The sequence below is a fragment of the Elephas maximus genome, chromosome 25, assembly GCF_024166365.1.
Source record: "Elephas maximus indicus isolate mEleMax1 chromosome 25, mEleMax1 primary haplotype, whole genome shotgun sequence".
NCBI lineage: Eukaryota > Metazoa > Chordata > Mammalia > Proboscidea > Elephantidae > Elephas > Elephas maximus.
In genome coordinates, this window is record NC_064843.1 from 5,473,540 (window position 1) to 5,500,948 (window position 27,409).

Here is a 27,409-nt window from a genome sequence, read left to right on the forward strand (position 1 = left end):
GGTGGCACTGAGGGCCAGGCTGGGGCCAGAGGCCTGGTTTCTTCTGACGGAGGCTGACCTTCCACACAGGAGAGGGCACTGACTGATGTGTCCGTGAGGAACCCATGTGGGCCCACCTGGGGGCACCTCCAGACCTAGCGCCAGAGGGCTTCCCTGGGTGTCCACCTTCTTGATCACATCACCCATTTTGGTGGGTGGGTTCTTGAACCAGAGGCAGAGAAGCTGTGGGATTCTGCTCTGTGGACACTGCCTCATCCCCCGAGGGGCAGGAAGGGTCTGGGGACTGGCTGAGGCTCAGGTTGTCAGAGCCTGGAGGGTGGAGCTGGACCAGGGATACAGGGACAGTGGAAAGGGTGGCCGGGCATCTGGGGGCTTGCCTGAAATAACTGACAAGATCAAGGTCTCCACACAGGGATTTATGGCTCGCCCTGCCCAGGGATGCTCCTCCAGCCTCCTAGTCCCTCCATTTTGCAGTAGAACAAGGCGCCTTCCCAGGTCTTACTCTCCCAATACGGGACTTGAGGTGCCTTCTCCCTGGCTCCCTGAGCCTCGCATTGCAGGGAGGGACCAGGCTAGGGGAGGGTCAGCCCAGCCCACTCCTGCAGGTAACCCAGACAGCCACACCCCACCCCCTCCCCCCTCGGGCTGCATAGAGGGTGACCCTCCACGCTGAGCTTGAAACTAGGTCAGCCTCTAGTCCTCATCCTTGCAGCAGCGTCCATCAGCATCTACCGTGGGCTGCGGGGACACAGGAGGGCCAGCACCCAGGCTGCGTGGGCGGGTGGGGTCCAACCAGGGTACCCGGAAGGGGCGTTCTCTGGGAGGGACCCTCCCAGGGTGGTATGCAGCCGGAGTTGAGCACGTGGGGTCAGGGGTGCTGAGGCGCCAGAGGAGAGCTCCCTCCTGGGAGCTGGTCCAGAAGCTGACGCCCCTTATCCTCCAACAATAGGGACTGTTTTCTTTTCCCTCGATAAATGTGTCTGAGGTAACGGTTCCCAAGCTCAGGAGCAGGGAGGGGGCTGCAAGGCCAGTGACAGCCTGAAATGAAACCCAGAGCCGGCAGGCTGGTGGGAGGCGGCCCTGCCCTGGCCACTCAGTCTTGGGCATCATGATCCCCAAAGCTCTTGCCTGCAGTCCCTCCACCCCCAGGAATCAGGGAGTAGGACCCGCCTGCCCACCAGGGCGTTAACGCTGCAGCCTCTTCCCTCCATGGGGGTGGGGTCCCCATCTCACAATGTGTCTTCCCTGGCCAGCCCTGGCCAGTCCCTGAGAGGGGTCCCACTGGGCCAGGGAAGACTGTGGGGTTGGGGGAGGGACACGTCAAGGCAGAAATCCCCTCCTGGCCTTCTTGCCCCCCAGCTGCCCAACTCATAGGCAGTCCCTCCAGGCACAGAGCTCAGCGCCCCCTCCTACAGCTGACTGCAGGCCCCAGCAGGCTGCTCCCTCACCTTGGTTCCCTTCAGCAAGACTTTGCTGAGTGTGCGCCTGTCCCAGGAGGATGCTGTGGGCACCTAGTCTCACCCATCCCTCCCAAAGCCACTGTGAAGGGTGACCACCAGTGTCATCCTCCCTTCACAGAAAAATGGAGGCACGTAGGAAAGGAACTTACTCAGTCACACAGCCAGAACGCTCGAATGACACTCTGACCACCTACCACAGCAACCCACCATCCTCAAGGCTGCCCTCAGGGGCTCAGCATCTGTTGGGGGCACAGGACAGCAGTACATGGCCATCTGTCTACACACACGATGAGGTGCAAGTGAGGGGAGAGAGCATCATACAGGAGCCCAGCCGTTCAAGCTGGGCTTTGAAGGATGCGTAGGAGTTTGGCAGGTAAAGAGGGGGCAAAGGAAAAGCCCTCCAAGCCCAGGAGGAGCATGGGCAAAGGCCTTGGGGGAGCGGGTTTTGCTGACCAATAGGGTAGCAGAGGTGGCTGGGGCTGCCGAAAGAGATCCAGAGGGAAGAGCAGGGTCCTGGTGGGCTGGGACACCTGGCTCAGGAGCCTGGCTCCCTCTAGAAGGTCCCAGGGAGCCTGGGAGAAGAGTCTGAGCAGGAGGATGACAGGGCCTGTCAATATCAGAAGGCGACTTGTGGGGGCATGGGAGGCTGGGGGAGGTGGGGGTGACTTTGGCTTTGCAGCTGTGGCAAAGACTCCTCTCTTTTAGCCCGAGGCAAAGGGACCTTGAGGGGGTCACAGATGACCAGCACTCCCCCGTCCTGCCACAGTCCCCCTCACTGTGCTGGGGCCCCCCAAGTGTCAAGCCCCATCCACCAGCAGCCTCGGCTTCTCCAGCTCGGGGCGGGGGTGGGGTGGGGTGGGCTCACATCCTGCCTCGGGAGAGGCCAGTGCATGTTCACCCTGTGTAAAAGGGCTGCCAATAACCACACTGCTGGGGGCCAGCCGTGGAGGAGCCCCCTCTGACCCTCCCGTCCCTCCTGGAGACCAGGGATTTAGAGACAACTTCAGCCGCCTCCCGCCCCCACCCAACATCCCAAGAAAGGGCCCAGACTTTTGAAGCAATGTGACGATTTCAATTACAAAAGCAATGCACATCCACTTTATTGTTGTGTGCACCATTCCAACTTGTAGCAACCCCATGGGACAGAGCAGAACTGCCCCATAGGGTTTTCTAGGCTGTAGTCTTTATGGCAGCAGATCACCCACCACCAGGCCTTTCTCCCCAGCAGCTGCTGGATGGGTTCGAACCGCCAACCTTTTGGTTAGTAGCTGAGCGCTTAACCATCGTGACCCCAACCAAAACCAAACCAAAGCCATTTTGTCTAGTCTGATTCCAACTCATAGTAACCCTATAGGACAGAGTAGAACTGCCCCATAGTTTCCAAGGAGCATCTGGTGAATTCGAACTGCCGACCTTTTGGTTAGCAACTCTGTAGGACAGGGTATAACTGCCCCCATAGGGTTTCCAAGGAGCAGCTGGTGGATTCAAACTGCCAGCCTTTTGGTTAGCAGCCGAGCACTTAACCACTGTGCCACCAGGACCCCATCGCTCCTTGTGTCCACTTTAGAGGTTTGTTAACACAGAACGAACAATCGCCTGACCACCATCATTGCACAGTGGCTACCTCCTTCCCTACAGGCCGCATTCTTCCTTTGTCTCAGCACCCCTGTGATTAAGGCCGGGTACCCTTAGCTGTGGTGCCCAAACCTCTTCCTGCCTCCTTTCCCATCTGCAAATGAAAACAACAATGTCACTCACCTGTAAGGTTGAGGTGAAAATTAAATGAACACACCATAGGACAAAGTGAACGTGAGAGTTTACTATTCTTCTTTGCAGAATTTATTACAAATAAAAAGTTCAAATCCCCCCCTCACCCAGGCAGAAGCCCAGCAAGTGTGCGTCTTTCCTTTTTTTCTAGGGCGGAAAAGTCTCAGCCCCCCACTAAGTTGTATGTCTCCCCTTCTCACTTCCCTGTGCTCCGTGCTCTGGAGGCACCTTGCATTTCCTTTAAGCATTCTCCGTCAGCCCATGTGGAGGGCACTGGGGCCGCAAGGTTCCATCAGCTTTGCAGTTCCACGACCTGAGCAGAGTAGGTCAGACCGAGCTCCCTCCCCACTGGGGCACTGGGGCACAGCGAGTTTCCAGGCCCCTTAGCAGCATGAGATCCCTTCTCATCTCCCCGCCCAGTGGGGCCCACTGCCAAAGAGGGAAAGAGGATGATCCACAGACAAATCTGGAGGGGGAAAGGAGGGGCCCCAGGAAGAGAGGGGCCACCCCAGTCCACCCATTGACATCTACTGGGCCAGGGCGATGAGTGTGGGGGAGGGTCTGGGAACGCCGAATGAGTTAGGGGCTGAAGGTTGCCTCTTCCCAAAGGCACATACTCCTGGTGGCCCCTACAGCCCCTACACTTCCACTCTGCCCAGGCTGAGGTGTATTCAGGAGGGCACCCGGGCGGGGGGGGGGGGGCGGGGATGATTTGTGCCAGACCCTGTCTGCTGCCTTCTTGGACTTTCCAGCCCCGGCAGCCTGGGTGCCTAGAAGCCCACACCGGGGTCCCAATCCCTCTATGTTTCGGGCAGGAAGAATGCAGGTACAGGAGCAAGTACTGGCGCCCCTACCCCCTTAGGCTGACAGCATGCCCCAGCCACCCCCACCCCTGTGTAAGTGCCCCAGGGCCCAGAGTCCTCAGGCCCAGAACCCTCACTTCCAGAGGCCGCATCCACCTCGCTTCCCTGTGTCCTACGTCCACAACCTGCTTCCGAGGTCTTCAGCCTCAACCCAGGAACACTCCAGGGCCCCCTCCTCTGACCCTGGTGAAACCCCCTGGACATGAGCCAAGGGCCCATTTCTACAAATGGAAAGCGGCCGCCAAGTGAGCCAGGTTTCCAGGCAGCCAGAGTCGTTCTGCTTTTGCTGCGGATTGTTCCCTTCCACGCCTGAGTTGCCGGCTCTGCACAGGGCCTAGCGGTCACTGGCACTGGGTTCTCAGGTGAGGCTGAGTGGAGAGGCTGCCCTGTCCCAGCGCTGCCACCCCGAGAGAGTGCAAGGGGCGCCGTTCTGCCTGGTCACCCACCCACCCATCCATCCTCATTTCTGGCGCCCTGAGGAGACTCTTCCGGAGTCCCCAGCTCCGTGACTCATGCAAGTCCCACCGAGGGCTGCGGCATTGTGGGCCTCTGAGCTCATTCACATTCCGCTGGGGCCCCAGATCATGCCAGACCTGCTCCTACTCCTCAGCTGAGAGCCTGCACCCCCGGCACCCCCATTTGTTCAAAAATTGAGGAAGTTGCAGGGCTCCCGCTGGACTAGGCGCGTGTGGTGGCCTATTGCACACCGGCTCTGAGTCCAGGGACTCGAGACGGTGGTCCCCTTAGAGGCCGAGACCGGCGCTGGACCTTAAGTCCGGACGCAGTGTGAACGACCACGGGCCCCACCACCGCGTGTTCTTAAGCGCGGCCGCCGGGCTCAGGGACTCGCCCACAGCCCACAACAAGACGCGAGGCCAGCCCTGGGCCGGAGCCCGGCGCCGGCGAGGGGGTAGAGAGTGGGCCTCCGAGCCTCTGAACAAAGTTACAGACGCCTCAGCGCCCAACCCCCAGGGGTCCTTCGAGACCGCCCTCTCGGTGGTGGACCAGTGCGTGGACGCCCGCGCGGGACGTCCCGGTCGCCTTTGCCGCCTAGCCCCGCGGGTCCCGCACGCTAGGATCACGCGGCGCGGAGGCCTGAGTCCAGACGCTGACCCCGCGGGTAGGCAGGACCGAGGGGCGGGGCGGCGCTGGGGGGCGGGGCGGCGGCGAGGGGCGGCCTGACCTCGGGGTTCCCTGCCGAGCCGCGCCGCCTGGGCTCCCAGTCTCCAGCCGGCCTGTTGCTGGCCCGCCGCGCCAGCCGCACCCGTCGGGTCGTCCGCGCCCTCCGGCCCCGGCCCGGCCCTCTCGACCTCTGGTGAGTGCCTCGGCCCAGCGCCCTCCCGCGGCGCGCGGGGCTCCGCACCCCAGGCCCTTCCCCTTAGCCACTGAGTCACCCCGGGACCCCCGAAGCCCGGCGGTGGAGAAAGTGGGCTTGGCTCCCGGGCCACCCTGGGGACGCCGCTCGGGCCCGCCCTCGCGGGCTCCAGAGCCGCGCTGGAAGCAGCCATGCCGCAGGGCCCCAGCAGTGGCACCTGCCGGGCACAAGCGCGGACGCTGGCGGGGGCCGCACGCAGCCACGACCCTGATTCGGGTCCCTCTTCCCTGCAGGTCAAGGCTGCTCCCGGGAAGATGTACCAAAGCCTGGCACTGGCCCCGAGCCCCAACCAGGCCGCCTACGCAGACTCGGGCACCTTCCTACACGCGCCGGGCGCAGGCTCCCCGGTGTTCGTGCCGCCGGCGCGCGTGTCCTCCATGCTGCCCTACCTGCCCGCGTGCGAGCCGGGTCCGCAGCCCCCCGCGCTCGCCGTGCACCCTGGCTGGGCTCAGGCAGCTGCAGACCCGTCCGCCTTTGGCGCGGGCAGCCCGCACCCGCCGCCTGCTCAGCCGCCCGGGTCTGCTGCCTTTCCCTTCGCGCACAGTCCGCCGGGGCCCGGCGGCGGCGGAGCTGGGGGCCGGGATGGCGACGCCTACCAAGGTGCGCTGCTGGGTCGCGAACAGTACCCAGCTCCGCTCGGGCGACCCGTGGGAGCTTCGTACCCCGGAGCCTATCCGCCCTACGTGGGCCCCGATGTGACCCCGACCTGGACCACTGGGCCATTCGACACCAGTGTCCTGCCGGGTTTGCAGGGCCGCTCGGCCGGCCTGCAGGGCCGACCCGCCGGTCTTCCAGGCCGCAGGGCCGCCTTCGGTGAGTTCGGGGAGTGGGGGTGTTTGCGCTGACTCGGTCTGGATGCTGGTATTCGGGGCGCAAACCCGCACCCTGCGAAATGACCTCCCCCAGCGCCAGAGCGCTGCACTCGGGGACGCAGGGGGCAGGCCCAGAACTCTGGGACTTGAGGACCCAATCCAATTTTTTTTTTTTTACACATTAGTAAGAAAATGTATTTATTACTGTCTCCCATTCATCCCAACACAAAACCACATTCTGGATCACGGCAATCCGGAGCCTAAATCTTGAATGTTTTTATGAAGTCAGTTTGGGAAATTATTTTTATAAAGCTCGATATACTGGTTTATTCGAGCCACTTCCGTCAGTCATCTCCTTGATGTGTGATGTTTCTGTATTATAATTGGAGGCCTGATTTCCATCACTCCAGGGGTGTAAATGTGAATAATCCGATTCCAGGCATCTGCAGCATCTGCAGCTCCCCCCGGGTTCTGAGTAGTTGGCGCCACCACTTTTTCTTCCCAGGGAGAGGTGTTGCGGGCCCAAAACCCGAGGGCCTCCATGTTTGCTGGGGCCGTCCTGTCTGCCCTGCTCCAGGCCAGCCTTGGCCTGCCCCCCCGCGCAGGAAACCCTGCGGCCCAGACCCAAGGGTGCCCTGGCCCTGCTGCCCAGGCAGCCCAGTGCCTGGCGCCCAACCCCAGCCTGGCGAGGATTGGTCCTGCATGGTCCCCACTGGGCACCCCAGCCACCCGCGTGCGTGCCGACCAGGAGGGGTCTATGGTGACCCCATCCCAAACCCCATGTGCAACCACCCAGTGGGGGGCGAGGTGGGCCGGTTGTTACAATCACAGCAAACACAAACTGTAAAAATCGTTCCAACTTCCATGTACAGAGACGTATCTCATTTAACCTAGCCACCCCCCCCCAAAAAAAAAAGCCACCCCAGGTCCGCGGAAATCGTCCCACTTTGCAGAGGACAAGGCAGGCCTGAGGGGGTGCAGCCCTTTTGTGGAGCGAAGGCACCAGAGTCCTGGTTCTGGCCCTTTTGCCACCTCCCTCGTAGAGGCTGGTGCCTTCCCAAGAAAGCTGGAGGAGAGCTATGAAGAGGGGGATCCCTGGCCACCAGGCTGGATCTATTAACCCGCTTTATAAAAACCATCTCTGACGACTTTTTTAAGTTCAGCACAAGTTTTACTGTATGTAAATTTAAAATAAAAGTTAAAATCTAAAGCTTAATTAATTAGTTCGTTTTAAAATAAAAAAATTTTAAGGCAAAAAAAAAGAAGATAAAAGTAAAAATAAAAGAGTACAAGGGAAGATGGCAGGGTGCAGGATGGTCCCCCACCAGCTGCCTGTCTCCCAGTGTCCGACTTCCTGGAGGAGTTCCCTGGAGAAGGTCGCGAGTGTGTCAACTGCGGGGCCCTGTCCACACCGCTGTGGCGCCGCGACGGCACCGGTCACTACCTGTGCAACGCCTGTGGCCTCTACCACAAGATGAACGGCATCAACCGGCCTTTGGTGCAGCCCCAGAAGCGCCTGGTGAGTGAGGGAGCGGCAGCGGGAGCAGCGGCGGCAGCGGCGGCGGAGCGGAGCAGAGGCCAGCAGGGTGGGGCCAGCTGCTCAGCTACTGCAATCCACTCGGGGACTCTGAAGTGACTGGATGGGGGAGGCCTCATGTGTGGGAGTGAGGGAGGTTCTTGGACGGAGACAGCCGGGGGGTCCCTCCATGGGATCCAGCTCAGCCCCTCTCAGACTTACCCTGGCATCTCAGGGAGACTGGGAGACCTTGTGTGGGAGGGAGGGAGCCAGGACTCGAGGCCCAGGAGGGCAAATGGGGATGGCCAGCATCTTTGACCCACCCGGGCAGCTCTAGTGACCTGGTGGGGAAGAGGTGCTTGTTGGGGGAGTGAGCGAGGATGTGGGACCAGGGCAGCAGTTTGGATAGGGACGGTCCCAGGTTCCATTGGCCCTCTGAGCTCAGCTCCTCTAGGCACCAGCACCGGGAAACCTACAGCAGGGAAGAGGCAGCTCTGTCTCCAGGGGCGGTGGGGCACCTGGAGGGCCCCAGTGGGTCAAAAGCTCCCCCCACCCCCCCCCCGCTTGGACTGGCACTGTGGAGCTCGCCGGTCTGTGTGCTTCCTGAAACTTCGACCCAGGAGGTGGGCAGAGGACTCCACGGGGGATGGGGACAGCTGGCTAGATGCCTTGTTGGGGGGCAGTGAAGTCTGCAATGGGAGGGGCCTTTGGTCCTGCCCGCCCCCTTGGGGGGCACGTCCCACACAGGTGGAAAGAAAACTGGGTCTGTGCCTGTTCCTGCCTCCTTGGGCAAAGCTTGTTTTCACTTTTGGTTCTTCTTTCCGTGTGGGAGTGGGTAAGCAGGGAATGTGGACTGGGGAGCCCCAACTTTTGCTGAGCAGGACAGACCCCCAAAAGCTGGTGTGAAAGTTTTAATATAACTTTCTTCTACACTGTTTCACAGACAAATTTTATGTTCAACTTGTTTCACAATAAGATGGTGGCAGGAACTTGTTTGAAAGTTGGTTCAAGTTAAGGGAGGCCCTGAGTGCTGGGGACAAGCCAGGGGCATGTTCCCTGGGGGCCCAGGCTCTCTGGTCTCCAGCTGGTGTGAGCCCTGCATGCAGGGCCAGGCAGAAGGCTCTGCTTGTCCTTCTGGGCCCAGTTCAAGGGCCACCATGCCCTGGCTGCCGCTGTCCCCGACCCTTCGTGGTCGATTGCTACTCTGAACCGTGTTGATTTTGATTCTCTGTCAGTTACTCTCCGGCCGCTCGCTTCCAAGCCTTGGCGGCAGTCAGAGGCTCTGGTTTGTGCTGGGGGCCTGGGCCCAACCTTTCCTTGCTGAGTCCACAGCGGACTGACAGGTCAGGTTGTTTTCAGGCAGAAACTGTTCTTCCACCCAGCTGGCTAAGAGTTTGGGGTGCTGTGGGTCCCCCAAGCTCGCCTTTACGCCCTCGGCTTCTTCCTTAGCCCATCTGCCTCAGCAATCGCCCCTCCTTCCTTGGGGGTGCAGTGTGACCTGGTGTCTGGTGTGGCCTCCTGAAGGGGAAGGGGACCAGCACCCCCAGGCCCCAGCCCCAGCCCCAGGCAGCAGGCTGGCCGATCCTTGGGCTTTGCCCACTCCTCTCTAGCAATCCCTGACCTGGGTGCCAAAGACAGAGTGCAGAACAGAGGACCAGGAGGGAGCCTGCCTGTGCCCCCACCACATGCAGGACCCACTTCAAGGCAGAAAATTCCTGGCTTGGTGGGTAGGGCAGGCAGAGCCGCCCATCTTACTTCCCTTCTCAGTAGCCCAGGTGTGGTGGGGCTCAGAGCGCAAAGCCCATGTGGGTAGGCCCAGGCTTTGACTCAGGACTCCCTGCCCAGTGCACCCTGTGCCCCTGCATGTGTCCTGGGTCTCCTGGCCTGGGGTGCGGCATCGAGTGGACAGTTCTCCAGCCCTTGGAGCCTCAGTCTTCTCACCTGAGAAATGGGGAGAGGGGCTCAGTAACTGCCCTTCTGCCACGCTGGAGAGATTAAATCAGCCTCATGGTACAGGGAGCTCAGGCAGTGCTGTGCAGGCTCAGAACACCAGCACCCAAGAGGCTCCAGGACGTTGGCGTCTGCATCCCCGTGGGCCTGCTCATCCTGAGGCCACAGCCCTGGGTGTGGGGTGGGCCTGGTCACCAGTGTCCAGCACTATGGAGATCTGGGTGTGTGTGGAACACGCCAGGAAGTGTACTGGGGCATCACAGGCTGCTCTGTGCCCCAGCTCCCCCAAGTAGGACCTGGTGTTCCTCTGACTCATGCCGGGGGCCCCTGCCCAGGTCCTCACCTACCTGTGGCTGGTTCTGGCAGGGCCTTCCAGGCTCAGTATGGAAATCCCAAGAAAGAGCCCTGGGCTCCCGTGGCACCCAGCAGTGGCAGGATCAGGCCGGTCACCCCTAGACTTGCCCCCCAGTTTCCCAGCTGCACCTCCCCCTCCCCCCTAGTGTTCAGAACAGGCACGGGGGAGGGGTCCCGGGGAGGGTTTGTTCTAATCCTCTTTAAATGACTGCAAGGCCCAGGAGCTTGGCACCAGCATACAGGAGCCTGACAGTGACAAGGAGCCCTTTGGTGTGCTTGTTTGTGAGCATCCTCGGGATGCAGACGGGGCTCTCATCAGTGTAGACGGCAGAGGAAAGCTGGTGATGGTCCTCCCTCTGTCAGTGTAGATGGCAGAGGATGGCTGGTGGTGATCCTCTTGTCAGTGTAGACAGGAGAGGACAGCTGGTGGTGGTCCCCCCTCCATCAGTGTAGATGGCAGGGAGGTTGGCTGGTGGTGGTTTCTCCCCGCTCCGTCAGTATAGACAGCATGGAAGATGGCTAATGGTGGTCAACCCTTCCGTCAATGTAGATAGCAGGGAAAATGGCTGGTAGTGGTTTCTCCTCCCTCCTTCGGTGTAGTTGGCAGAGGATGGCTGGTGGTGGTCTCCTCTCCTCCTTCCCCCTCTTCTCCTATGTTTGACTTGCATGTGTGTGGGCACAGCCAGGCACTCTCCGAGCCCCATGCAGCCCCCCCACCCCCGCATACAGGCCCACTGCACCAGACACTGGAGCCCAGGCTAAAGCAGGGCTACAGCCAAGGTCAGAGCAGATGGCAGAGTGGGCAGCAGGGCAGACCCACAGTCCCAAAGCCGCCCTGGTGCCAGCCCCAGGAGTCACAGTGCCACGTGTGGCTGAGTGTCCTTGGTTGAGCTGAGGCCTTGCCCTCACTACCTCCGGTTCCTTCCTGCCTAGCCGCTCATGGACTCTCAGCCTTCAGCACCGTTTGCCTCGTCAGGCAGTGGGTACATGAGGGCTTTACCATGTCCAGTGTCAGCCACACGTCTCTCCCCAGAGCGTCCTGCTGAGATTGGAGGCCATCCCATCCACCCTTATCCCCAGAGGCTCAGACCCCTTGGCCACCACTGCCGCCATCCGTGGCACATCTGCCGATTGTGGGTGGCAGGCTCTGATCTGAGAGAAGGCTGCAGGCTGCTAGTGAATTGCAGTTTTTATTTTTCAAAGTGCCTCTTCGTGTGCGCTTGCCTGTCCCTCCACACCAGCTCCAATCTCTCCCTCTCTGTACCTCCTACCAGCACGGCGCCGGCCCCACCCGATTTATCTGGGTCTTTTTCAGACTCACAGGGGCCTGGCGCTCAGGGCTGCTGAGCAGGCTTTGAAGTCCCACTTCCTTTGAAAAGAACAGACCAGAGAAGAGGAAAGAAACCCAGCTGGGAGGGGCTGGGGCGCGCGGGGCTCTGAGCACAGCCATGCCTGGTGCCTGTCTGGAGGGTGAGGAAGGACAGATGGAGGCCTGTGCGTCCGGCAGGGTGTGGAGGGCTCAGGGACACCAGTGCAGGCCAAGGGCACCACCAGGAGCACGTCCTGGAAGCAAAGCACACTTGGCTGGGTCTTTCGACTCCTCTGAGCCTCAGTTTCCCACCGTAAACTGACCTCCTGCAGAGGTAGAGGAAAATGGTTAACAGAGGAAGCACCGGCACATTTAAAGGGCTTGCCCTTCCCTTCCAGGCCTTAATTTCATAGACTTAAAACATGCTCGTTGTACGAAGATTCAGACGGGGGGTCTGGATTTTATCCTTCAAGCCCCAGCGTGTAAGGTGATGAGTGTGCCTGCTGCTGAGGGTGGTTTCTGCACAGATGTTTCATGCGGGTCCCTCGGCTTTCATTTCTCTCCATAGTCCGTGTTGCGGAGACAGTTTTGGGTCCTCAGTTCACACAGCCCTGCCTCCCTCCAGGGGGTGCATGTGCGTGTGCGTGCATGTGTATGTAAGTATCCATGTCTGTGTGTGCATATGTGTGCATTCAAGTGCATGTGTGCACGTGTGTACATCTGTGCCTGTGTACACATGTGTATACATGTGTGCATGTGCTCACACATGCTACTGAAAACAGCACTGGAGCGCCCCATCCTCCGTCTGAGTCTCTGTGCCCTCGTGAGGGTCTGTGAGAAAGATCTTTAAGAGGAAGTTGCTGGAAGGTCAGAGGAGACTGTTTTCGTGCTGTGATTCATGAGGTTTCAAGGACACATGTTCTTCTGAATCGTGGAGGCAGCTACGTGAACTCCAAGTGAGAATGATTGCTAAAACGGCCCAGGGTCTCCACTGCGGAGGGAGGGGCAAGCCTCAGACTGTGGGCCCCATTAGCTTGAAGGCACAGCCGGAGGTGGGGACCACAGTGGGATCCAGAGGGTGGGTCAGGGTCACCAGATAAGGGCACCCAGGTAAGTGTGAATTTCAGAAAAACAAAAGTACCAGTGTGTCGCTGATACTGCATGAAACAGGCTTGCCTGCAGTTTTTGTTGCTTATCTGAAGTCCATTTAGCTGGGTGTCCTCTCTTGGCTAAATCTGGTGACTCCAGGCAGGTCCCGAGGCCTTCTCCGCTTCAGGAAGGCAGGCGGATGGTGGAAGTCAGGGAGCCTGGGCTGAGGTAGGTGGCAACCACAAGGCTGGGAGGGGGCCCTGCCCCATGAGGGACAATGGGCCCTGAGGGCCAGGCTCCACGCCGTGTCCACAGCTCCCTCACTAGGAGGTGGATTGGGAATGGGGGACAGAGTCAAATCCCACCCAGTAAAAGCAGCTGCCCTCTGGCCGGGGTCTACGTTTCCCAGAGGGGCTGGGGCTGGGGCCCCCAGCCAACTTGGAGTCCAGTGCTCCTGCCTCAGAGAGTTCCCCGCCATCCACCTCGGGGGCTGACCAACCCTCCCTTCTGGTTTTGCCAGGGCCTCTGCCAGGCCCAGTGATCTCCATGGCAGAGACTCCTAGCAACCCCCAAGTGCCTGGACACCAGGCCCAACTCAGCCATGGCATCGAGGCCATCAGCCAGGGGACAGGGCGGCTGTCCTACCCGCCTCCTAGCCAGACAGGAGCTTCAGCCCTCTAGAGCCGCCTCGGTGGCTCCCGCTCTGGTCACCAAGACCTTGTGCTTCCCTCTCCTTTCCGCCTTTTGTCCCAGAGCCAGGGCCAAGTGGGGCTGAGCCCAGCCGAGCCCCACATTACACAGGATGGAAGTCTCTGGAACCTCTGACAGGGTCGCCTGTGGGCACCTGGGGTAGGGTGGGGCTGGTGAGGAGGTGTTTTCTGTCTGAGGAATATCCAATGGTTGCACAATGGCTCTGCACAGTTGTCAGTCTGTGAAGGTATCAGGGAGACCCTCGATACCCCAGACCGCTCCTCTTGGGCCATCACAGAAAACCCCTGGCACCCAGGCCTGCACCCTTGACCAGCTGACCGCAGCCCGGGGGGAGGGGTAGCAGATGCTTGGTCACGGCAGCAAGAAGGGATCCAGGACTGAGGGCAGATGCGGAAACTGAGGCCAGCCCGTGTCTACCCCCAGCCCTTATCCGGGGTGGATTCCTTTGGCGCATGGTTCTCTCTGGCTGTGCCCTGAGCTGGGGGTACAGACTCACTGCAGGCAGGGGCTGGCTAGAGATCCCACAGGGGCACCGGGTTGGCGACAGGCGTCAGGAGCCACCTGATGGAGCCGTACAAAGGGAAAAGGGGGCCGGATGGGCCCATGGGTCTGCAGGCAGGGGCTGTGGGGTGAGGAGAGCCAGCAGCCTCCAAGGAGAGGCGGCTGGGAGGGTGGAGTCACCTGCAAGATGGCACTGCTGGGCTGCGGGGGCTTTGGGTCCGAGCATCTTACTGTGGCACTCCCAGCCTGGGAGGGCACAGGACTCCATCCAAACCCCAAGAGAGGTGGCTCAACCAGGAGCAGGGCCACTGAGCTGTTGAGGTGCCCCCTGAGCAGGCCTCCTGCAGTGGTCCCCCAAGCCAGCCATCAGGTCCCCCTAGGCCAGTTGAATCCAGATTCCTGAGCCCCACCAGAACCACTGACAGGACCCTGGAGCTGGCTCTTGAACTGGGGCCCCAGGAGGTTCCTACGTGCCAAGGTCAGGTCCCAGGTTAGATTTGGGTCTGCAGGGTCAGAGGTCAGTCTTCCAGCAGAGGCTGAGGCAGGAAGGGGTGAGAGGTATGGGAGCACAGCAAACAGTGAGGGGAGGAGGCCCAGGCAGACAGGGACCGGTGCCTTGGTCTTCTGTCCAGTGGGCAGTGGGAGTCAGGGGGAGTTCTTGAGCTGTGGGTGCTGCTGCTAAGAATGGGCCCACTGGCCTGGGAGGGAGGCAGGTGCCCCAAACGCTGAGCGCAGGGCCAGATCTTGGGGTCCGTGGCTCTGAGGGCTGCCTCACCACGGACACGTGTTGGTGGCTAAAGAGGCACCACAGGAAGATGGTAGCATGTCCCTACGTCACCTCCCTGTGCCTGGCCCTTCTCAAGCTGCATCCCTAACCCCACAGCCAGGCAGGGTGGGTCTGTCATCATCCCGCTTTACCGATGGGGAAACTAAGGCCCACAAGGATGGCGTGACCCGCCCCAGGGCCAACCGAGGCCTGCCAGGCCGGTGCGGGCAGAGCTCACAACCTCAGCACCCTCACGCACCAGCTCCCCTAGCCTGGCTGGCGGTCAGTCCTGGGCCTGGCTCCCGCCCCCCGCTCCGGTGGTCAGTGTCCAGCGCTGGGTTCTCAGCAGCCGTGACATCCCCACAGTCCTCCTCCCGCCGCGCCGGCCTCTGCTGCACCAACTGCCGCACCACCAACACAACGCTGTGGCGACGAAGCGCAGAAGGCGAGCCCGTGTGCAATGCCTGCGGTCTCTACATGAAGCTTCATGGGGTGAGTGGACCGCCACGGGGCGGGAGTGGGCACAGAGGGCGCCCTCCAGCCAGGGCAGAGACCAGGCCAGGGAGGAGCTGGCAGGGATGGCGGCCCCTGTGCTGAGTAGCACATGTGTCACACGCATGAGCCTGCCGACTGCCCGCGCCACGCTTTACTGCAGGGCCTCATACGGTTACTCCCATTGTACAGACGGGGCCACTGAGGCTGGAACATCTGAGTCCCCCCTTGGGGCGCCCCAGTCTCAGCCACTATGGGCTACTCCTTTCCCGCCAGGGAGGAAGGTGCCCAGCTGGGGTGCAAGCTGGCCAGTCGGGGCTATGAAGACTTGGGCAGCTCCCACGGTAGGGGGAGGAGAGGACCTAGGCCCCACTCCACCCCCTGCCGCTCCACCAGGTGCCACGGCCTCTGGCGATGAAGAAGGAGAGCATCCAGACTCGAAAGAGGAAACCTAAAGGCACCGCCAAGAACAGGGGCTCCTCAGGTGGATCAGGTGTGGGGGGCTGGGACCAGGCGAGGCTGGTGCCAGGTCTGGGGGTGCACATTCTCCCCATGGGGTCGCTTTTAGTTTCTGAAATTCCACCATTAGAGATTTATATGTTTGGCTGAGGAAACCCTGGTGGTGTAGGTTAAGAGCTATGGCTGCTAACCAAAAGGTCGGCAGTTCGAATCCAGCAGGCACTCCTTGGAAACCCTACGGGGCAGTTCTACTCTGTCCTTTAGGGTCTCTATGAGTCAGAATCAACTTGACGGCAACAGGTTTGAGTTTGGGTTTGGGTTTATGTTTGGCTCAAGCATCGTCCTCCCCAGATGCAAATGCCCCCACTTCTGCCCTGTTATGCTCTGACTGAGGAGGGGTTGGGGTGGGGGTCAAAGAAGCTGCAGCTGAGTCGGCCACACCCACCCCTCACTTGCTGTGTGACTTGAGGAGTCCTGGTGCCTCTCTGGGCAGATCTGTAAACACCTGCCTTCCCCGCAGGGTCCACCGCGAGCACCGCAGGCTCCCTGTCCTCTGTCCCCAACTCCAAGAGCTCAGCGACCACTTTGAAGCCCAAGTCTAGCCTGGCATCCCCGATGTGCCCTGGGCCTAGTATCACCTCCCAGGTAATGGGACCAGGTGTGGCGGGGCGCCCCAAGCTCACTCCCAGGCTCCTCAGGGAAGCCTCCCCAGCTCCCTTACCACTCAGACCCATCCAGGCTCAGACCCTGAGTGGGGCCGGACAGCCTGGGTTCTCATGCACTCGCCTGTCCTCCCTGCAGGCCTCCAGTCAGGTGGACGAGCCCCTGCCTCCCAGCCAATTAGAGTTCAAGTTTGAGCCGGAGGACTTTGGATTCCCTTCCGCTGCCCTGGGCCCCCAGGCTGGCCTCAGTGGGGCCCTGCGCCAGGAGGCCTGGTGTGCGCTAGCCTTGGCCTAGGCCCCAGGCACGCGGCATCTGGGGTGCCTCCCCACAAGACAGCACCCATTTGACCCACCTCACTGCCGGCACCTCGCTGGCCCACCCACCTGCCTACCAAGGAATGGCTTCCTCTGGCCTCGGAAGCCCACGGCATGGGGCGTGCCTTAGCCTGGCGGGAAGGCCTCTCTGCTCAGAACAGGAGGAAGGCCTGTAGGATACAGGCTCAGGCCCCCGGGCCGCAGAGGGACCTCTGAACGCTGCATGAGGCTCTGGACCGTGTCGGCTCCTGTGCCCTGGGCCGCCCACCGCCAACTTGAATTCTGGGTCAACACTCACTGTCGACATGTTTACGGGCTCTGTGATTGGAAGACCCCTGAACTCATGCTGCAAAACCGGACCCCAAGTCCACCCCCCTGCTCAGGCCTCGCCTAGGGTCAGTCCTGCATCCCACATTTGATGATGGAGCTACAGGCATAGAGAACAGTCCCTCCTATGAGAACAGGGCTGCCAGGACAGAGGTACAGGTTGTGCACTGCACAAGGACTTGCCCATAAGGGGCAGCCATCCACAACCAAGTCGGTGTGGACTTTTGTCTATTTATTTGGATGGTTTTCCCAAGGGGGCAGTAAAGGGCTTTGTTCTGACAGAATCTGTGTCCAACAGATGGACTGTGTCTGGGGCCCTGTTTGACCCACACTTCGGGGCTAATGGAGTGGTCACATGTCCCAGCTTATGTGGCCATCCCAGAGAGGCCTACAGTCCCAAGAGAATCATCACTAGCACCCCTTTCACTCACAAAAGGCCCCAGCCCCAGTTTGGATGATAAATTCACTGGTAACACTAGCTAGAGGCCACCCCGCCCAGGAGAGCCGGTGAGTGATGTCAGGGAGGCAATAAGGAGTGGAGGGGAGTGGGGCCTGCAGAGAGGCCACATCCACACTTACACCCTGCTGCTGCCTTTCACCAACAAAACTGGATTTTTTCCAGGAAGCCAGATATCTGGATTTCTTTTATGTGAAATCTTCCAATGTAAAGCTTTCTTTTCACAATTTGATTCCAATTTTTTTTAAAACATCTTGTGAGTCAATCAAAACAGCTGACACTGACCATGTGCAAAACCACCCTGCTTAAACCATTTCTTTTATATTTTAAAAAAATGGCCATCCTGGGTTAGCTTCTGGAACAGGTCCGTCCGTCTGAAGTTGCCCCTCCAGAGGTTCTTCCACCCGATTTCCCTGGGTGTTGTCTTTTTTTATAAAAAGATAAATGACACAGTAAGAAAGGTTGTTAAATAAAGACCTTGAGCCTTATTTTCCCTCTTCTCCTTTGCCTGAGGAGTCCTAACCCTTCCCCTCATCCCTGCCCTGGGGTCCCTGGGCTGCTCCCAGCCTCATCCCTGCCCTGGGGTCCCTGGGCTGCTCCCAGCCTCATCCCTGCCCTGGGGTCCCTGGGCTGCTCCTCCTCCTTGGGTCCCTGGCAACTCTGACACTCACAACCCACAGCCCCTGCTTTCAGAAACCAAGCCAGTGGCCTGTCCCCTGGCCTCAGGGCCCCTTCCCACTCCTCCTCCAAGGGAGCTGGGTTGTTGTCCTCTTTGCAGGTGAAAACAACTGAGGCTCTGGAAGACACCAGGTCACAACAGGCCCAAGTGGGGATGGAGCAGCTCCCTCGCTCCTGCTGTGCCTCAGTTTCCCCAGGGTGGGGGGGCATGTGTCCATATCCAGGTCAGGTAACCCGAGCATGTTGGAGTGGGGAGCCATTCCTAGGCACCCCCAGGGTTGGAGGCAACGATTTGGGAGCCAGTGCAATCCAAGGAGGCTTTCTGGAGGGGTACAAAGTCATGTCGGTGGCGGGGGCAGGGTCCATGAAGCAGGGTCAATGAGGGGAAGGTGGAGGTAAGAGGAAAAGAAGGAAGGGCTCCTTTCCCATGTTTTTATTTCATTTTTCAGGATGTGCGGGATGAAGGCAGCTGAGTGCTCCACCTCTGGGCATGGTCCTTGCTGCTAAATTTAAGCCTTTCTCCTGAGTGCCCGGGGCCGGAAGCTGTCAGGATAGGCCTTAATATAGCCACTGGGCACTCTTTCCTGAAGCCCTTTCTCCGCCAGCCCACCCAGCACTCTGTCGGCTGGTTGAAAACAACCAGGGACGGCAGGACAGGGCAGGACAGGCCCCTTCTCCAGGGCACTGCGCTCCCTTCATTTCACATCATCTTCTCTTGAGAACCCTTTGGGGGGGGCGGGGGTGCCACTGCACCTCAAAATCCCCTGGGGGCCCCACAACTGTCCCCTCCAGTAGTGGGTAGCCAGGAGGGAGCAGACCCTCCAGAAATGGAGCCCACAGGAGCAGGAAACAGAAGGGACCCCAGGCTCCCTGGCGTGGGAACCAGGACAATTTATATGGCCCAGCTTCTTCCTCCCACTTGCTGTCCTAGCTGCTGGAGTCGGCTCACGCACTCCTGAAGGGCGCCTGGCCCTGCACCATCCCCATAATTGGTTGGGGATATCCATTAGGTTCTCACAGGCTGATTTTTGGATGTAGATCACCAGGCCTTTCTTCCTAGTCTGTCTTAGTCTGGAAGCTCCACTGAAACCTGTTCAGCATCCTAGCAACATACAAGTCTCCACTGATACACGGGTGGTGGCTGCAAAGGAGGTGCACCTGGACTTGAGCCCAGGTCTCCCACAAAAACAGAAGGTGAGATTCTACCCCTGAACCACCACTGTCCCCATTCCCACTTAGAGCCCTGAGTTCACTGCTTCCCTCCAGAAAGCAGAGCCAAGGGTGAGGGGCCATGACCTTGTCCACAGCAGGACTTGGCCCGCTCGCTCCCCCCCGCCCCCGCTCCCCACATGGTCCTGGGGTCCTGTCAGCGGCGGTGAAACCCAACACCGAGCTCACGGAGCTGCCCGCGCCCTGCTTCCCTGAATCTCAGGGTCCTTGGCCCAGCCTAGCGCAGCCCCCACCCCCCGCCGCTCTTGCGAGAGGCCTGCACGAGCTCAGACCTGACCCAGGGCAGCCACCTATCAGCGTGCTCGGCCGTGAGCTCAGGGGCGCACTCCGTCACCGCCCTCGTAGGAAAGCACGTCTGTGCGTGCCTGTGAAGAAAGGAAAACCGTTCTTTGGGGTGCCAACTTTTCAGCTGACCAAATAAGGACATTGTTAGAAACCACCGCTTACCACTATCACCATCATGAAAGAAGGTCTTTTTGCTACCAAACCTGCTGGGAGGCGCCATTTCAGCCCTGAGGGTTGGCCTCACGCCTCCGCCTTGACCAGCCCCTTCCCCACAAACCCTGGAGAGCTCGTTGGGGGCTCCAGGGCCTCAAGATAATGGCTCAGAAATGGGCCCACTGGGGCCTGGGGAGGAGGGAGGCCAGCCAGGGTGGAGGCAGGAGGCCTAGGTATAGGGGTGGTGGGACCAGCCCAAGTCCAGGCTCTCCCTGGGGCAGGCAGCACTGGCCGACTCCTGGATGCCACGATCCGATCCGTGGCCTAAAGTCTCCACCCCACTGCTTGGGGAGGTCAGACCTGCAGTTGAGGGTGTTCCCTAACTCAAGGTCCACCCCAGCTGCCTGCCACAATGGACACGTGCACGGCCCTGCCCCAGGCCTAGGTGGAGGACCTTGCCCCGCCCCACTGGGCTACTGGGTCCAAGGGCCACACACCAGCATCCCTGCTCTGGGCAGTCCTGGGTGCCAGGGCCTCTGTGTCCTCCTTGCCCTCATCCAAGAGCCCACAGTGGGGGAAGGGAGCATCACTGAGTGGGCCTTGGCTGGGAGGGGTTGGGGGGACACTCTGAATACCCCCTCCTCCATGCTCTGCCTGGTCCAGCCCTGCCCTCTTCAAGGTCCAGCCCAAGGACGCCTCCCCACCTGGCTCCCCCACCTGCATTAGCAGGGCCTCGGTACCACCCCCGGGCACCCTCCTAGTGACGTCCACCATCGGGCTGCTGGGGGGCTCAGGGTGGGGCCCTGCACCCCACAGTTCCATCGCCGCCTGGCCCCCCAGACACAGTAGGGGCTCAGGCAGTGGGCAGGGTGCCCCAGTCCCACCCTCTGTGGGGACAGTGCGGCCTGGAGACCAAGCACTCGGGGTGCCGACCGTTCCTGCTGTTGCCTGTGGCATGTGCCTCGAGGAGCCTTTGCACACCAGGACCCTGTGCACAGCCGAGAAATCAAGGCCAGGACCCCCACCCCCCGAGACTGGGGGCAGAGGTGGCCCATCCTTCTCCCCAGTGTGCACATCAGGGGACCAGAACCCCAACCCTTTAGGGGGTAGCCCCTCAGGGCCACACAGAGGCCGAGGAGGGCGCCTCTCCCCATGCCCTGCTTGCCCGCCAAGATGCTGACATGGGTGGCTCCAGCTGCCTTATTTATTATCTGATAAAACACCCGCTGCACCGCAGTGGATGGCGTCTGGCCTCACTGGGGTGGCAGGTCTGGGGGAGGGGGAAGTAGAGGGGCGGGGCTGGCCACATCACGCCTCATCAGGGCAGGACGCACTGAGAAGCCATGTCCTCTCCCCCCTGCTCCCCATGGCCTGCATCCCCTGATCCCCGGAACCCTCCCTCTTTCCGTCCACTGCCTCTTACCCAATTGCTACCACAGCCCACCCCTTGGCCCACCTTGCCCCCCCCCACACCCCTGGCCCTGAGCGCAGACATCCCATGATGCAAATCTGGACCTGTTTCTCCATTCCTTCCAACACTCCAGCCCCCCTTAGCCCCGGGTCACACCTGAACGTGTGAACCCGGCTTACATTCAGGCTTTCCAGGCCTCCTGCCTGGCACCCCATTGCCTTGGGGATCCCCTTTCCCAACACCCTCAGGTATAAGTACTCAGGGTGTCCACCTCTGGGCCTCCCATGTGCCATTCCCTCCTACGCATCCAGTGATGAGGGGCACTCAGGGCCAAGCCCCTCTGGAGGTCACCCACCACCACTCCACAAAGTCTTCCTCAGACAGCGCTAGGTCACAGCCAGCGGGCCTGCTACCCTGCTTGGAAGTCAAGAGCCCAGCCCCCATGAATTCCACATGTGACCCCATGGACACCAGGCCCCTTCTGCCAGAGCAGAGTGACCTCCCCCAGGCAGCAGTGGGCACCAGCTCAGGGAGCCGTGGCTTTGGTGAGGCCCAGAGACGATGTCCCCTGTGCCCTGACCCTAAGCAGAGCTCAGAGTTCACATAGGGCAAAGCCACCTCAAGGCTGACTGACCCCTGGGACTAGGCGCCGACTTGACCCAGCGAAGAAACATTGGGGCCCTGGTCTTGGGTGATTTGGAGGTGGCGCCCCACAGGGAGGATTGGCAAGGAATAGCTGGAACATGGCACCCACTGGCCCATCTTCCTATCCTTGGGGATGGAGGACTGGGGGAAAGGAGGAGAAAAGGGGGTCCGGGGGCTCCTGGTCACAATAAACTAAAAGCCAACCCAGTTGTTGTTGACCCTGACTCATGGCAAACCATGTGTGTCAGAGTAGAACTGTGCTCCATAGGGTTTTCAGTGGCTGATTTTTCAGAAGGAGCTAGCCAGGCCTTTCTTCTGAGGTGCCTCTGGGTAGACTCAAATGGCCAAACTTTCAGTTAGAGGCCAAGAAGTTTAACTGTTTGCACCACCCAGGGACTCTCAGGTCAGGATGGATGGGTGTAATTTCTTTAGTCAGGCTGAGCCAGGCCATCCCCTGACTCTATTATTATTGGCTTTGGGGGTCCCTCGCCTCAGTAACCCTCCAAGTTGTTTCCAAAAGGAAAAGCGGTGGAGGACAGACCCCTCCCACCGAGAACCTCAGCAAACAGCCTTTTCTGAGTCCCTTGGCCTGGACCCTGCCACCCACCCCCGGTGGCCCTGGAGCCCCAGTCACTGCATCCTGAAGTAGCCATCAGGACCAGACAGCAGCCCCAACTCCTGGCGGTCGGGGGCAGGTCTAAGGAGTTTTTCCGGAAGATTTCTAACTAAATGCAGAAAGCGCCTAGTACTGCGGGCTCCTTGATTCACAGCACTCTTCCTCATTGGAGTGCTTTGTCCCTCTGGCTCGCCTCTGGCTTGCCCCAAAGCTCTGCTACCCCCGGGGCTTCCGGCAGTTGAAGGCCGCAGCCCCGCCACGCACCCTTCCAACTAAAATATGGGATCCAACTGCCTCCTGCCTGCGCATCACTTAAAAGCGGATACTTCCCCAGGTCAAGTTCTAGAGGCAATTTACTGCGCTGTGGTCCTAGCACGGCAGAGCCTGAACACATTTACGGCCACTTCCCGATAAATCACCCCTGTTTACTTTATGAATGAGAGAGGAAATTAAATACTCATATAAATTTTTGCAGGGATGAACTGCAGTCCAAGAGGCACTTAGAACGCCTGCCTTCTCCATCGGGCCCTTAGGGAGAGTTTACGGCTAGGCCCAGAGGAGTGCCCCAAGGGGGTCTCCAGCCACAGCTTGTTGTCGTTAGGTGCTGTCAGGTAGGTTCTGACTCACAGTGACCCCACGCACAACAAAAAAGAAACACTGCCTGATCCTGCACCATCCTCACAGTTGTTGCTTTGCTGGAGCCCGTTGTTGCAGCCACTGTGTCAATTCAACTCATCGAGGGTTTTCCTCTTTTTTGCTGACTCTCTGTTTTACCAAACATGATGTCCTTCTCCAGGGACTGATCCTTCCTGATAATATGTCCAAAATATGTGAGGCACAGTCTTGCCATCCTTGCTTCTGAGGAGCATTCGGGCTGCACCTCTTCCAAGACAGACTTGTTTCTTCTTTTGGCAGTCCATGGTATATTCACAGCTAGTACAGGGAACCCCAAACCCCAACTCTGGGCCCACCAGGGAGGCAGCTAGGGCATCTGGAGGAGGGAACAGCACAGACGTCAGAGGGGGGACATTAGTCAATGGTTGGGGGTGAGCACCATGTCTTTGAGACGTTGGCAGATGAAATTTGGGCCCCTCTGGCAGACCCCTCCAGGCCAGGTTTAGGCTCTGCTTGCCTATGGATCGAGGTGACTGTGTGAGCCTGCAGCCCTTCTGCGCTTCGTCGTCTGCAGAGAAGGCACCATAATGACTCTGCCGTGTGCTTTCCAGCGGGGGTCCTTGTTGCCAAGCACACAGCATGTGCCCGACCCCATGACCCGAGATAGTTCTGGGGGCTTTTCCTTGTCGTTCTCTCCTGTGTCCTTTGAGTGTTTTACAAGAGCCACGTAGCATTTCTGTCATGGGAGAAAACACGGGCCAAACCCCAACAGCCTTCTTCTTTTCTTTGATTTTCTTCCCCCAGGAGGGGCCAGCCCAGAGCAGTTCGGTTCTGGTTCCTGTTCTGCTGGCTGCCATGCCTTGGCTCCCAGACCCTTCTGTCGGTGCTGACAGCAGGCAGAGGAGAAGGACATCACCTCTCCAGGCCCTTCCCACCGACCCAGAAAAGGAAGAGTGGTCTTGGGGCCCCTGAAGGAGGGCACTGCTCACGGATCCTCAAGGACACCCTGGCCCACTCCGTCCACCGCCCTCGTTGACCCTCTCTGTGGCTCCCCCCCCACCCTCTGACCATGGGGCTCCCCCTCCACTGCCATATTCAGTGCCTCCCCCCTTCCTGGGGCTCCACCTCCTCCACAGGCTCATTGGCCTGCTCTGGGCTATGTCCTTCCCTCTCCCCACCCCCACCCCGTGGGCCACTGAGCCCCTGCTTCTTCTTCTGGCTCGTGTCCACTCCTGCCCCCCAAACAGCCCACCGCCCTGTCTCATGAGCACATCCCTGCTTCCAGCTTCCCTGGAGACCCTCAGCCCCTCTGGAGACCCTGCCATCCTGTTGCTGGATGCACTGCTCCTGTCATCCACCTCTCCTCAGGAGCTCTCAGCAGCTCCCCACTACCTAGGCATCCCTTGACCCTGCCCTAGAGGCCCTGAGCTTCCTCCAGCCCTCCTTGACTGACCCAGCGATGCCAAGCTCTGCCCCCACCTCGTGGAATGCTAACACAGTCAGGAACCAGCAGTGCCCGTCGGGGGTCCAGACAGCCCGGTGACCAGCAGTGCCTGTGGAGGGCCCAGGTAGGCACCACTCAGTGGCGTTGAGTGGAGTGTTCTGTGCGTATCTGTTGGGTCTCGTTGGTTTACAGTGTTGTTCACACCCTCCATTTCCTTATTTTTCTTGTCTAGATGTTCTGTCCATTATTAAAAGTGGTATACTGAAGTCTCCAACTGCTATTGTTGTTGCTGTTGTTAGGTGCCATTGAGTTGGTTCTGACTCATAGTGACCCTGTGCACAACAGAACAAAACACTGCCCGGTTCTGTGGCATCGGCACAATCGTTGCTATGCTTGAGCCCATTGTTGCAGCCACTGTGTCAATCCATCTCATTGAGGGTCTTCCTCTCTTTCCCTGACCCTCTGCTTTACCAAGCATGACGTCCTTCTCCAGGGGCTGGTTCCTCCTGATAACATGTCCAAAGTATGTGAGATGAAGTCTCGCCATCCTCACTTCCAAGGAGCGTTCTGGCTGTACTTCTTCCAAGGCACATTTGTTTGTCTTCTGACAGTCCGTGGTATATTCCGTATTCTTCACGAATACCGTAATTCAAAGGCATCATTCTTCTTCAGTCTTCCTTATTCACTGCCCAGATTTCACATGCATATGAGGTAAAAGAAAACACCGTGGCTTGGATCAGGCTTATCGTAGTTCTCAAAGTGACATCTTTGCTTTTTAACATTTTTTTAAAGAGATCTTTTGCAGCGGATTTGCCCACTCCAATATGTCATTTGATTTCTTGACTACAGCTTCCATGGATGTTGATTGTAGATCCAAGTAAAACGAAATCCTTGACAAATTCAATATTTTCTGTTTATCATGATGTTGCTTATTGGTCCAGTTGTGAGGATTTTTGTTTTCTTTATATTGAGGTGGAACTCATATTGAAGACTGTAGTCTTTGACCATCAGTAAATGCTTCAAGTCTCTTCACTTTCAGCAAACAAGGTTGTGTCATCTGCATATCACAGGTTGTTAATGAGCTTTCCTCCAATCCTGATGCAGCGTCCTTCTTTATATAGACCAGCTTCTTGGATTATTTGCTCAATATACAGATTGAATAGGTGTGGTGACACACACCTTTCCTGATTTCCTATTATTGTAGAACTGTCTATTTCTCCTTTCAATATTTCATATATTTTTGGGTTTTATTGTAAGATGCATACGTGTTTATAATTGTTATATCTTCGTGATAATTTGACCCTTTTATTAATATACAATGTCCTTCTTTATCTGTTATAACATATTTTTACTGGAAGTCTTTTTTTTTTTTTTCATGATATGGCCACCCCAGCTCTCTTTTCATTATTATTTGCATGGAATTTTTTTTTCCATCCTTTCACATTCAACTTATTTGTGTTTTTGGATCTCAAGTGAGTCTCTTATAGACGACATATAGTTGTATCATTTTTTTTAATCCCTTCTGCCAATCTCTGCCTTTTGACTGGAGAGTTTAATCCATTTACATTTAAAGTAATAAAGAAGGACTTACTTTTGCCATTTTGTTTTTTGTTTTCTGTGTGTCTTATACCTTTTATGTCCTTCATTTCCTCCATCACTGACTTCTTTTGTATTAGCTGATTTTTTTGTACTTAAATATTTTGATTCACTTCTTATTTCCTTCTGTGTGCAGTTTTACAGATGAGAACCCTGAGGTGGGAGAAGAGAAGAAACTTACCCAGCTTGGACACTGTGCCCTCCTGTCCTAGTAATCTAGTGCTGCTGTAACAGAAATACCACAAGTAGATTTCTTTAATAAACAGAAATTTATTCTCTCACAGTTTAGGCGGCTGAAGTCCAAATTCAGGGTGCCGGCTCCAGGGGAAGACTTTCTCTGTCAGCTCTGGGAGATGGTCCTTGTCACCAGTCTTCTCCTGGTTTAGGAGCATCTCAGTGCAAGGACCCCAGGTTCAAAGGATATGCTCTGCTCCTGGCTCGCCTTTCTTGGTGGAAGGAGGTCCCTCTATCTCTCTTTTAGTTCTCAAAAGAGATTGCCTCAAGATACAACCTGATCTGGCAGATTGTGCCCTGCCTCATTAACATAACTGCCTCTAATCCTGCCTCATTAACATCATAGAAGTTAGGATTTACAACACATAGGATAATTACATCAGATCACAAAATGGAAGACAACTACCCAATACTGGGAATCATGGCCTACTCAAGTTGACACATATTTTTGGGGAACACGGTTCAATTCCCATGACACTTCCCCAACTCCAACAGGCGCTCCGTACCATGGGAACTCCACCCCAACCCTCGGCCTTGTTCACCTCCTCCCCAGGACTCAGCTAGCCCATGGCCTCCCCCAGAGCTCTCACACAAGGCAGGGGCTCCTTACATTTCCTTGTCTCATGTTCCCCACAACTCTCAGTGCAGGGATGGGCCTATAGCAGTTAATTCAATAAAGACACGCCTAGGTGGAATCATTGATTGTCTGATGGAAGCACCTCCCAGGGCATGAGAAAACCCTCCAGTCTTACAGAGAGGGGGCTGTGACACCCCCAGACACCTCCCTCTAGACCCAAATGGCTCTCATGCTCCCTGCCTTAGCGAAGCCACGTCTAAAAGAACCTTGTCAGGCAGACAATAGGCACTAAAAATACCCCAGAGGCAGGCGGGATTTGCCAGGAACATCTGTAAGTTCTGTCCGGCGGAAGTTATAAATACTAAATAATGTTAATTCAGAGCTGTTAGTCATCTGGGGACAGCAATGTCCTTTGTGAGGACAAGGGGATGTTTTTCCAGATTCATAATTTATTGCTTTTTACAGTTAAATCTAGCTACAGGCAAAAAAAGGAAAAATGAAAAAAGCAGGGTCTCCCCAGGAGCCGCTGAGAGCCAGGGCCTCGGGGAAGGTCAGAGGTAGAGGCAGGGCAGGGCCAGGACCACCTCTCCTGGCCACCAGACCATGTGCAGGCGCAGCCATTGCCCCCAACCTGCCCCCACCAGCAGTCTGACCAGGCATGGGACCACCACATACTCCCCAGGATCCTGGGGTCATCCTGAGTCCCCTTTCTGCCCCCAGAGTGAGGTTCCAGTTCCTGG

General features: G+C 58.2%; 1 protein-coding gene across 2 annotated transcripts; it reads left to right on the plus strand.

Moving 5' to 3' along the window:
• Positions 1–5,331: 5,331 nt before the first annotated feature.
• On the plus strand, positions 5,332–17,640 carry GATA5 (GATA binding protein 5). 2 transcript variants are annotated; one of them, XM_049869127.1, is made up of 7 exons: positions 5,332–5,405; positions 5,699–6,278; positions 7,621–7,796; positions 14,840–14,965; positions 15,362–15,458; positions 15,945–16,069; positions 16,226–17,640. In XM_049869127.1, exons 2-7 carry the CDS (start codon positions 5,720–5,722, stop codon positions 16,379–16,381), a joined length of 1,239 nt encoding a protein of 412 aa, XP_049725084.1. In that variant the 5' UTR covers positions 5,332–5,405; positions 5,699–5,719; the 3' UTR covers positions 16,382–17,640. The 2 variants fall into 2 exon arrangements, with proteins under 2 accessions (XP_049725084.1, XP_049725085.1); XM_049869128.1 differs by having other exon boundaries at positions 15,362–15,449.
• The last annotated feature ends 9,769 nt before the right edge of the window (positions 17,641–27,409 follow it).